Source organism: Chrysochloris asiatica, unplaced genomic scaffold (assembly GCF_000296735.1).
Source record: "Chrysochloris asiatica unplaced genomic scaffold, ChrAsi1.0 scaffold00003, whole genome shotgun sequence".
NCBI classification, from domain to species: domain Eukaryota; kingdom Metazoa; phylum Chordata; class Mammalia; order Afrosoricida; family Chrysochloridae; genus Chrysochloris; species Chrysochloris asiatica.
Window position 1 is genome coordinate 21438253 of NW_006408521.1, and position 12945 is coordinate 21451197.

A 12945-nucleotide genomic window follows, 5' to 3' on the forward strand; every position below is an offset into this window, starting at 1 on the left:
ATGCCAAATTTAGATAACCAAGCCTGAATTTTTGACAGGTACCAATGGTAGATTTGGTATTCTGATTAACATTCTTTAGGATAATTTTCTAGAACCTATATATTTATGCAGCAGCAGCATACATACAATACATATACAAATTATTTCCTATTGTAGTAAAGTGCCATTGAGTCGGTTCTGACTCATAGCGACCCTGTATAAGGTTTCCAAGAAGCAGCTGGTGAGCTTGAACCATTGACCTTGTGGTTCAAACTGACCATGCTGTCCAGCACGTTAACCCACAGTGCCACACCAGGACTCCAAGAATTTTCTTGTTGTTGTTAGGTGCCTTCGTGTTGGTACCGACTCACAGTGACCCCACACACAGCAGAACAGAACACTGCCCGATCCTGGGCCAACCTCACTACTGTTGCCACACTTGAGTCCATCGATGCTGCCACTTGGCCAATCCATCTTGTTGGGGGGCTTCCTCTTTTTCTCTGACCCTTTACCTTACCAAACATGATATCATTCTCCACTGACTGGTCCCTCCTGAAAATATGTCTGAAGTATGAGAGACTAAGTTTGGCCATCCTGGCCTCCAAGGAGCACTCTGGCCACACTTCTTCCAAAACGCATCTATTGGTTCTTTTGGCAGCCCATGACCCTTTCAATATTCTCCTCCAATACCATAACTCAAAAAAGTATCAATTCTTCTCCCATCTTCCTTATTCACTGTCCAGCTTTCGCATGCATATGAGGTTATTGAAAATAGCATGGCTTGGGTCAGGCGCACCTTAGTCCTCAGATTCATACTTAGTACATTCCATGTTCCGATTTTCAATGGATGTTTACAGCTGTTTCTATTCATTTTGGGTGTGCCCCATCAGCAAATGAAAGTCCCGCGTGGGCTTTTCTCCCACAGGCTTTACTCCATTCGTGTCATCACGGTCAACTCTACTTTGAGGAGGCAGCTCTTCCCCAGTCGCATTTTGAGTGCCTTCCAACCTGAGGGGCTCATTTTCCGGCACTATATCTGACAGTGTTTCTCTGCCATTCATAAGGTTTTCAGTGACTAAATATTCAGAAGTAGTTCGTCAAGCATTCTTCCTAGTCTGTCTTCTTCTGGAAGCTCATCTGAAACCTGGCCACCATGGGTGACCCTGCTGGTATTTAAAACACCGGTGGCATAGCTTCCAAAATCACAGCAACTCACAAGCCACCACAGTACGACAAACTGACAAACGAGTTGTGGACACTAGATTAAGATTTAAAAATACGAGTGTATTTATAAAATTGATGCATTTGAGTTAGGGTGTTGGAGAAGGACGTTGTAAGTGTCATGGGCTGCCAGAAGAACGATCAAATCCGTACTAGAAGTACAGCCAGAATGCTTCTTAGAAGCCAAGGTGGTCAGACTTCATTTCTCGTAACTCCAGACATATTATCAGGAGGGACCAGTCATTGAAGAAGGATATCATGTTTGGTAACGTGGAGGGGCGGAGAAACAAAGATGGATTGGCATAGTGGCAGCAACAGTGGTCTCAAACGTACAACGATCGTGAGGTTGGCCCAGGACCGGGTGTTTCGTTCTGTTGTGCAGAATCGACTCGACGGCAGTTAACAACAACAAGAGCATCTATAAAATTAGCTACACGTCATATAGAGAGCTCTGGAATAGGAAGCACGGTTGACATTATAGAGAGGACTCTTTTGGATGCCAAGGCCAAAGCACCCGAAATGAAAGAGGTGATAGGAAGGCGGTGCCTTGCACAGGGGTGCTATAGAGCGCCGCGCCCGCGCAGCCAGCTCCGCGCCTCGGTGGGCGCCCCCTGGCCGAGACCGCTCTCTGTCGCGGGGCTCTCGCGACGCCGTCGGTTACCGCCGCTGGGTAGCGCCAATACCCATACTCACCCGCTGAGGATTCAGTTGGGTTTTTTTTTCACTTTCACGGGGGAGGCTTGGGGCTCCCACGACCCGGCAACACCTATCTCAAGCTTCTTCCAGAAAAGATACCGGGACCAACAAAGTCCACTGTGGCACTCTGTCAGGAGGGGCGTAGTGACAGGCACACGTGCCGTAACTTGAAGTTCTAGCGCAGCTAGCGAGTGAACCAGACAAGTGGTAATGAAGAGTCCCGCAGGTTCACGTTCCAGACCGGTGGACCGAGGAGCCGCACTGCGCATGCTCTTAGACCGGCTGGACTGGTGGCCGCCATGAGATGCCGTCGTTGGGATCGGTGTGACGCCCCTGGTGCCCGTTCCTAAATCCCTGGTGAATTGTGCCTCCTGCCTTCGCTGCTTAGACAAAAAAGTGCACTGTCTATCCAGGTGAGTGTCGTATTGCCCTGTTAGTTCCCCATCCTTCCCTGTCACACGTCCCAATATTCTGACTGGAGTCCTACTCTGGAAAAAAACCTGCGGTGGACCGAGAACCCAAGGTCAGTGGGACCCAGGACCCAGGGCCATGCCGCACTGACTGCTGGGACGTGTGGTCCGACTCGTTAGGCATCCCCCATTGTTGTTGTTAAGTGCCATAGAGTCGCTTCCGACTCACAGGGACCCTGTACAGGGTTTCCCAGGCTGTAAATCTTTACGGGAGCAGAAAGCCTCATCTTTCTCCCGCGGAGCGGCTGATAGTTTCGAACTGCTGACCTTAAGGTTTGCAGCTCGATTCATAACCATTACGCTACCAGAGCTCCTTTAGACATTCCCTTGTAGGAAAATAGTAAGTCAAAACCATTCCATTTAATAGCATTCGAGAGCAGTGCTTGATCTGCATCATTTCCAGTAGACAGATACCTGTAGGATCTGAATGCCCACTGTGTGTGCAGCACCTTACTACGACTGGTCTGGTGGAGTGTAGCCACGTTCACGTTCCAGCACTGGTCTTCATTGTAGGGTAAACAGAAATAATGGATTTTCAAAGTAGAATGTGACGAATAAAAATTACCATTATAAATTATAAGTGCGATTAGAGGGCATAAACAAGTCAGATCCAGAAAAGGCTCTCTGGAAGATATAGGGTTTCAATCAGGCTTTGAAACACACAATGCTCTAGGTTAGGGGGATATTGTGAAAATAAAAAGTTGGAAATGATACTGAAGTAAGAAGCACAAACTGCATTGAAGGTATTGGCAAAAAACAAGGCTCCAGGAATTGACAATACAAATTGAAATATTTCGACAAATTGATGCAGAACTGGAGGTCCTCACTCTATGCCAAGAAATTTGCAAGATAGCTGCTTTGCTGTCCAGGGGAGGTTTTGATGATTTGGGTGCTGGTCTTCAGAGCAGGGAGTGGTTTAGTTCTGATGTTTCCAAAGTTTATCATATATATAAATTCACAGATCAGAAAATCCTTTATTACAACACTTGTTTCTACCTTATTAATTTTGAAAATAAAATCATAATTGACTACAAGATACTCATTTTCAAACTTGTTAGGCAATAGAGCACCAAGAAATGCAGAAGCTTTTTGTGAAACACTGAAGTATTGTTATGTCACACTTTCTTTTGTTGTTAAATTCTACTTTTTTCTATACTGTAGTACCAGTTAGGAGCCCTGGTGTGGCACTGCAGGTCAATGCACTGGCATTGACATAGCGACCCTGTATAGATTTCTGAGGAGCAGCTGGTGAGCTTGAACCACCAATCTTGCAGTTCAAAGTGATGTTGCAGTCCAGTGCATTAACCCTCAGCATTACACCAGGACTCGGTTTAACATACTATGTGACAAAACATGGATAGTGATTAAGATCTATAAAGTTACAGGAAATTGAGTTTGGGATTGAATTCACTTCTACAAAGGGAGAAAGTAGACAAACACATTTTAGGAAGATTTCTAAGAGCTGGGGAAAACATTTCTGATTAGCTCACAATTAACAACAGCATAAGCATTAGATAACAGAATATGAATTCTGTGACTATTCCATGCAGTATAGATTATTTTGGTGTGGCAGACAGACACTGTGCTTTGTGAGCAATGCCAGTCACATCCTAACATGTGCCATCTGTACCTCTGCCAAATGATGAACAAAAGAGTCAATTGCCCTTATCCATTGTCCACCAAGCCATAATGTTACACAATACATTCAACTTCCAAACAGCTTCTGCAGGCTATCTGCACTTTCACTAAACCCCCTTAGTACCTTCCACCTGACACAATCAGTGTATGTACAGCAGACCTACCCCATCCATTTGTGGAGTACTTCTTCACCGGGGATACAGAGATGTCCTGCCTTGACCTCCAGAGAATACACTAACTATTAGCACCAACCCAGAAAGACCCCATGGTCCCTTAAAGGCTATGAAGGGGCCCTAACCATCCAAAACATCATCCAATATTACGAAAAGAACCTTTCTCCCACTGCCTTTCAGTCCGGTAAGGGACTTACACATGTGTGTGACCCACCATACCCACTAATGAGAGGAAATCATGTCCATCCAACATACACCATCAAAGTCACACATAGACCAGACCCACAAAACAATAGCAATTAAAATAATACAAAGGAATACAGGCATTCTAACGAGAAATAGAAGGCACAAAGTTCCTGATACACTGAAACAAAAAACATATCAGCACATAACAAGCATGCATACAAGAAATGTACACACACACTTTAATGCCTTGGAGATAGCAGACAATAAAAATCATGTGAAGAAACAGGAATAGATGGCTCAATCAAGTAAGCAAAACAAAGGGGTAGACAAGATTCCTGTAGAAGAAATGCAAGGATAAGGAATTTAAAAGATTTACATGTAGGATCTTCAAAGAGATATGGAGAATATAGGCAAAACCCTAGATTTCAGGAAAACAATACAAAAGCTAAATAAAATAATTAGAAACTATATAAGCATAACAACTAGAAATCCAGACAATTATTAATAAAATGTCAGAAATAGATGGCTTAATGTTATTGTTGGTGGTAAGTGCCATCGAGTTGGTTCTGACTCATAGGGATCCTGTACAGGGTTTTCAAGGAGTGGCTGGTGAGTTTGAACCACCAACCTAATGGTTCAAACCATCCTTGTGGTCCAGTACTTATCCTACAGCACCACACCAAGACTCCTAGATGACTCAATGGAAGGATATAAAAAGAAAATTGAATTGACAGAAGAAAGAATCCGTGAAATAGAGGACAAATCCCATAATACTAATTTGTTTGAGGAACAATCAGAAAAAAAACAATGAAGAAAAATGAAGAAAATCTAAGCATGTGGGATACTATCTAAAGGAATAATTTACACACATTAAGAATTCCAGAAGAGGCTGAGGAAAAAAGTACAGAGAGAATTTTTGAAGATTTATTGGCAGAAAACTTCTCTACTATGAAAAACAAGATTTCTATCCAAGAAGCTCTGTGAGCCCAATACAGGATAGACTGCAAATGAAAGCCACCAGCGCATGTCGTAGTCAAACTTTTCAAATCCAAAGAGAAAGAATTCTGAAAGCAGCTGGTGAAAACGAAAATATCACTTACAAAGGGGCACCAATAAAACTCAGCACTAATTTCTCAGCAGAAGCCACATAATAAGGCAATGGGATGATATACATAAACTCTGAAGGAAAAGAATTGCCAATTAAGACTCCAGCAAATTTTTCTTTCAAATATGATGGTGAAATTAGGGCATTCCACATAAACAGAAATTAAAAGAATCTGTAAAAGACAGTCCAAGCTTACAAGAAATAGACTAGAAAGTCCTTCAGACAGAAACCTAGTAACGTCAGACAACAACCTGAGATGAAGACATACAACAGCATCACTCAGCTAGCAACCCAGATCAAAGAGTTCTCAAAAGTAAAATAAAACTGCAAAACAGAAAACCTGGCACTAGAGATGTCAAACGATGACAATTTTAAAACAAAAAAGTGGAATAAATGATGTAGTTACAGAACTTCCATATGGAGAGGAAGTCAAGATGATATCAAAATATATCAGACTGTTTAAATTTAGGAAGATAAAGGTAAATTTCAGAGTAACCACAAAGAAAATTAATGTAGCTACTCACCAAAATCTAGAAAAGAATATTTAAGACTCAATAAACATAAAATCAACTATAATAAAGAATACAAAAAGAAAATTCACAAACACAATAACTCAATATGGATAATTAAGTGAAACAAAGAAACTGTTAACACCACACATGCAGAAAAACAAATAACAAAATGGCAGTGAAAAATTCATATTCATTGATAATCACACTGGATGTAAAAGGTTTAAGTGCACTAGTCAGAGATGAGAATGCAGAATGTATTTTAAAAAGCAAAACATTCATCAATATGTTGCCAACAAGAGACACACCTTAGACACAAAGGCATAAATATGTTGAAAGTCAAAGGATGCAAATACAAGTATGTTATTTTTTTTGTTACGTGCTCTTGAGTTGGTACTGACTCATACATACACATATATGGTATATATATATATATATATATGGTATGATGCTATAGGATAAGCAGTGCACTGCTAACTATGAGGTTGGTGGGTAAAAACCCACCAATCTCTCCTTGTTTTTAAGTGCTGTTAAGTTGGTTCCAATTCATGGTGACCCTGTATGGGGTTTGATATATACATATATATATCAAGCAAATGATAACCAAAAGAGAGCAGGAATGGTGGGGTAATAGTCTCTGATAAAATAAACTTTAAGTCAAAATCCATTATAAGAGACAAAGAAGGACATTTTATAATGATTAAAGGATCATTCCACTAGGAGGACATAGCAAATATCTACCCACCCAATGACATAGCTCCAAAATGCAGAAAACAAACTCTTTAACAGAGTTGAAAAGAGAAATATTCAACTCTAAATAATAGTAGAAGACTTTAGCACACCACTTTCAATGAAGGACAGAAAAACTAGAAAGAAAATAAAGATACAGGAAGTCTAAATAACACAATCAATCAATTGTATTTCGTAAGCATGTATCCAACAGCAGCACAGTACACCTTGTTTTCCAGTGCACATGTATCATTCTCCAGAATATTTGAGAACATAAAATAAGTCTCAATACACTGAAAAACATAGAGAAAATACAAAGCATCTACTCTGATCATAATTTATAAAATTAGAAACCAGTAACAGAATGAACATGGAAAGTGAATAACACTTTGCTTAAGAACTATTGGGTAAAAGAAAAAGTAAAAAATTAAATTAAAAAAATTCTTTAAGGCACAGAAAAAGCAATGCTCAAAAGAAAATTTATAGCAATGCATGCAGACATAAAAAAAATGGGGGGCCCAAATCAGTAGCTTAACCTGAAAATTCAAACAACTAGAAAAGGAGCAGCTAAAGTAGATCACAGTTAGTAGAAGAAAGAAAATAATGAATATTGGAGCAGAAATAATTAGAAAACAGAAAAATACATAATCAGGAAGACTAGAAGTTGGTTCTCTGAGAGGATCAATAAAATTAATAAACCGCTGGTCAAATTGACAAAGGAAAAAAATGCAAATGAACAAAGTAAGAAATGAGCTGGGTGACATTACAACAGAATCATGTAAGATTAGAAAAGGATCATAGCAGAATACTATGAAAAATTGTAAAATATGAAAACCTAGCAGAAATGGATAAATTTCTAGAAAAACACTACCTACCTCAACTAATTGCTTGCTGAAAGTGAAGAGGACTTGAAACATTTACTTATGAAGATCAAAGAGCACAGCCTTCGATATGGATTACATCTCAATGTCAAGAAAACAAAAATCCTCACCACTGGACCAATAAACAACATTCTTATCAATGGAGAAAAGATTGAAGTTGTCAAGGACTTCATTCTTCTTGGATCAACTATCAACACTCACGGAAGCAGCAGTCAAGAAATCAAACGATGTATTGCATTAGGCAAATCTGCTGCACAAAACCTTTTTAAAGAGTTGAAGAACAGAGATGTCAGCTTGAGGACTAAGGTGCGCCTGACCCAGGCCATGGTGTTTTCAGTAGCCTCATATGGATGCGAAAGCTGGACAGTGAATAAGGAAAATCGTAGAAGAATTGATGCCTTTGAGTTGTGGTGTTGGAGGAGAATACTGAAAGTGCCATGGACTGCCAAAAGAACCAATAGATCTGTTTAGGAAGAAGTGCAGCCAGAGTGCTCCTTGGAGGCCAGGATGGCTAAGCTTCGTCTCTCATACTTTGGACATATTGTCCGGAGGAAACAGTCGCTGGAGAAGGATGTCATGCTGGGTAAGGTGGAGGGTCAGAGAAAAAGAGGAAGACCCCTAACGAGATGGATTGGCCAGGTGGCATCATTGACGGACTCAAGTGTGGCAGCGATAGTGAGGTTGGCCCAGGATCGGACATTGTTTCGTTCTGCTGTGCATGAAGTCGCCATGAGTCGTTTCCAACTCGATGGCACCTGACAACAACAACCTAAACTAATACAAACTGAGGTAGAAAATTGGAACCGACCCATAACAAGTGAAGAAAATAAAGAGGTTGCAAAAAACAAACGAAACAAATCTCTCAATAGCAACAAAAAATCCTTGCCCAGCCCAGACAAGGAGAAATCCACCGAACATTCAGATAATTTGTTTTTGTTAAGTGCCATCGAGTCGATTCTGACCCATTGCAACCCTGTATAGGGTTTCCAAGGAGCAGCTGGTAAGCTTGAACCACTGACCTTGCAGTTCAAGCGACTTTGCTGTCTGACGCATTAGCCCACAGCGTCACACCAGGACTCCATTCAGATAATACTGGAACTATTCCAGAACAGAGAAAAGGAAAGAACCCGCATAGCCCTGATACCAATCACAGACAAAGATACCACTAAAAAAGAAAACTGCAATCCCTAGGGAGCTCTGGTAGCGCAGTGGTTTCGAATCGGGCTGTGAACCACAAGGTCAGCAGTTCGAAACTACCAGTGGTTCTGTGGGAGAAGGATGAGGCTATCTGCTCCTGTAAAGATTTACAGCCTCGGAAACCCTGTTCAGGGTCGCTATGGGTCGGAACCGACTCGACTCAACAACAACAACAGTTCTTATGAACAGACATGGATGAGTCAAAAATTATCCACACACATGTGAACTGATTCTGTTGACTAGACGAGTGACAGTGGATTATGCGGCAATCATTTGCAAATCAACCATGGCTCTGCCTATGAAATAATCCACTACAGATTTGGGTTTCGAAAAGTTTGTGCAAGATGGGTACCAAAACATCTGCAAACAAAATTTGGATCAAACTCAAAGGAAGGTAAACGTTTCTTTTTTAAAAACTCGTTACTGATTACAAGACCTGGCTTCATTCACTAGTAGCCTGAGAGTAAACAGCAGAGTTTGGAATGGAAACATTCTCAGTTGCTGACTAAGAAAAGTTCAAAAGTCAACCATCAGTTGAAAAATCAATTCTTGCAGATTTCTGGGATTCTCAAAGGCCTATTGGAACACTACCAGGAAAAAAGTTTAACAATCAACAGTGCACATTACAGTGACATGCTCACTGAAGAGCTGAAGACTAAACTTCAGATTAAATGCAAAGGACTGCTACCCAAGGGCATTGTGATCTTGCATGACAATGCACATCCACACACCTCTGCCCACACCGTTGATGCTGCAAAGTCTTTCTTTTGAGGTGTTAAAAGCATCCTCCCTGCAGTCTTGATCTTGCTCTTTTGAACTTTCACCTGTTTGGTCCCCTGAAAGCATCCTTTCAAGGACTAAGATTCACCTCTGACCGAAGAAGTAAAGACAGTGATGCATTGTGGTTCACAGCTCATCCTAAAATGTTTTTTAATAAGGGAATATGACAGATGGACAAAGTGTATTGAAAATCTAGGAGATTATGTTGAAAAATGATGTATTTGTCTTTTCTAAAAGTTGATTAAATTCTGCAGCAAGTGTGGATAATTTTTTACTCATCCTTGTAGATGCAAAAATTCTTAACCGAATTGTAGCCAGCATAAGTTAACAGACACATAAGAGGAAAATAATCACATAATGTCAATTGATGCAGAAAATGCATTTGAAAAAAGCTACACCTTTTCCTGATAAAAACTCTCAGCAAAATAGTCTTGTTGATTCTTTCTATTCTTTTAATTCCTCAACATAATTAAGGGTATATAGGAGTCCTGCTGAGGCACTGTAAGATACACACTGGACTGCTAACCATAAGGTTGACAGTTCAAAACCACCAGTCGCTCCTGGAAAATCCTATACAGGGTCATTGTGAATCAGAACTGACTTGGCAGCACTTAACAACAACAATGTCAACATTATTTCAACAGAGACTGAAAGCGTTCACTTTGATAACGGTAATGAGACAAGGATGCCCTTTATCACCTCTCATTCAGTATTGTACTACTAGAAAGAGTCAGCACAGTGGCAGGGTACAAAATAAAAACCCATTGGGTTCCTCTACACTGACAAAGATAACTCCAAAAATGAAATCAAGAAAACAATACCGTTTATGTTGTTGTTATTGTTGTTAGATGCCATCGAATTGGTACTGACTCATAGCGACCCTATGCACAACAGAACGAAACTCTGCCCGATCCTGGGCCAACCTCACAATTGTGCCACGCTTGAGCCCCCTGCTGCTGCCACATTTCCAATCCATCTCGCTGGGGGTCTTCTTCTTTTTCTCTGACCCTCCACCTTACCAAACATGATATCCTTCTCCAGTGACTGGGCCCTCCTGACAATATGTTTGAAGAATGAGAGATCAAGTTTGACCATCCTGGCCTCCAAGAAGCACTCTGGCTGCACTTCTTCCAACACAGATCTTTTGTTTCTTTAGGAAGCCCATGGCACTCTCAATATTCTCCTCCAACACCATAACTCAAAAGCATCAATTCTTTTACCGTCTTCCTTATTCACTGTCCAGCTTTTGCATGCATATGAGGTTATTGGAAATACCATGGCTTAGGTCAGGCGCACCTTAGTCCACAAGCTGACATCTTTGCTCTTCAACACTTTAAAGAGGTCTTGTGCAGCAGATTTTCCTAATGCAATATGTTGTTTGATTTCTTGACTACTGCTTCCATGAGTGTTGATGGTTGATTCAAGCAAAATGAAGTCTTTGATAACTTCAGTCTGTTCTCCATTTATTATGATGGTATTTGTTGGTCCAGTGGTGAGGATTTTTGTGTTCTTTATGTTGAGGTGCAACCTATATCAAGGCTTGTGATCTTTGATCTTCATCAGTAAATATTTTAAGTCCTCTTCACTTTCAGCAAGCAAGGTTGTATCATCTGCATACCGCAGGTTGTTAATGATTCTTCTTCCAATCTGATGCCATGTTTTTCTTCACATAATCCAGCTTCTTGGATTATTTGGTCAGCATACACAATGAATAAGTGTGATTAAAAAAACAACATTTGTGCACATCTTTCCTAAAGTTAAACCACTCAGTGTTCCCTTGTGCTGTTTGAACTGCCTGTTGGTCTATGTACCAGTTCCTCATGAGCACAATTAAGTGTTTAGAATACTCATTCTCCATAATGTTGTCCATAGTTTGTTATGATCCACACAGTCTGAAGTCTTTGCATAGTCAATAAAGCACAGATAAACATCTTTTTGGTATTCTCCGCTTTCAGCCAAGCTCTATCTGATGTCAACATTGATATATCCCTCATTCCACATTGTCTCCTGAATCAGGCTTGAAATTCTGGAAATTCTCTGTCAATGTATGGTTGCAGCCATTTTTAATTTATCTTTAACAAAATTTTGCTGGCATGAGATATTAATGTTACTGTTCGATGATTTCCTCATTCCATTGGGTTACCTCTTTTTGGAATGGGCACAAATATGGATCTCTTCCAGCCAGTGAGTGCCTCCAGTGCTGCATCAATTTGTTGAAAGATTTCAATTCATATTTCATCAATTCCCAGAGCCTTCTTCTTTGCCTCTGTCTTCAATGCACCTTGGACTTCTCCCTTCAGTATCATTGACTCTTGATCCTATACTACCTCTTGAAATGGTTAAGCACCAGCCATTTCTTTTTGGTATAGTGACTCTGTGTATTCCTTCCCTCTTCTTTTGATGCTTTCTGTATCATTCAATATTTGCACATACAATCCTTCAGTATTTCAAGTCGATACTTGAATTTTTATTCAGTTCCCTCAGCTTGAGAAATGTTGAGTGTTTTTTTCCCTTTTGGTTTTCTAACTCCAGGTCTTTGCACATTTCACTATAACATTTGAATTTGAACTTCTCAAGCTGCCCTTGAAATGATCTATTCAGCTCTTTTACCTCTGCATTTCTTCCATTTGTTTCAGCATTTCTATGCAGGAGTCCTGGTGTGGCATTGTGGGTTAACATGCTGGACTGCAAGGTCAGTTTGAACCACAAGGTCGATGGTTCAAATTCACCAGCCGCTCCTTGGAAACCCTATACAGAATGGTCAGGCTGCGTCTCTCATACTTCTGATACATTGTCAGGAGGGACCAGTCCCTGGAGAAGGATATCATGTTTGGGAGAATGGAAGGTCGGAAAAGAAGAAGAAGACCCCCAACAATGTGGATTTGTACAGTGGCAGCAGCAATGGACTCAAATGTAGCAACGATTGTGAGGTTGGCACAGGACCAGACAGTGTTTCATTCTATTGTCCGTTGGGTCACTATGAGTTATTAATGACTTGATGGCACCTAACAACATAAACAATGATAACTGGGTCTTCCTTTCAGTAGTCTCTTAGTTCTTTGACATGTTTTATTGCATTAGCTAGAATTTCTAGGGTTACTAAAGTTGATAGTGTTTTAGTTCCTGGTTAAATTAAAAGTTTTATTAATATACTATGTCAAGTATCTCATTAATTAGATGTTTTAGATATTTTCTTTTAGAATCATGATATATTATTCTCAAGAATATCTTCTTGACATTTCTTAGGAAGTGAAGACAAAAGAAAAGACCCATCATGAAAAAGATTTCAAAAAGAAGAGAAGATACTAAAAAAAAGGTCAGGTACTAGTGCAATGTTAAGGAAATAAATTATATTAAAGCTCTCAATTATAAATACAGGAT

General features: G+C 40.3%; 1 protein-coding gene across 1 annotated transcript in view; it reads left to right on the top strand.

The window, feature by feature from the left end:
• Window positions 1-1719: 1719 nt before the first annotated feature.
• Window positions 1720-12945, top strand: part of LOC102818421 (coiled-coil and C2 domain-containing protein 2A-like) — a 73607-nt gene continuing 62381 nt past the window's right edge. Inside the window, exon 1 of the mRNA XM_006831454.1 lies at window positions 1720-1959. Within this exon, the coding sequence (XP_006831517.1) occupies window positions 1720-1959 (240 nt within the window). The remainder of the gene's footprint in view (window positions 1960-12945) is intronic.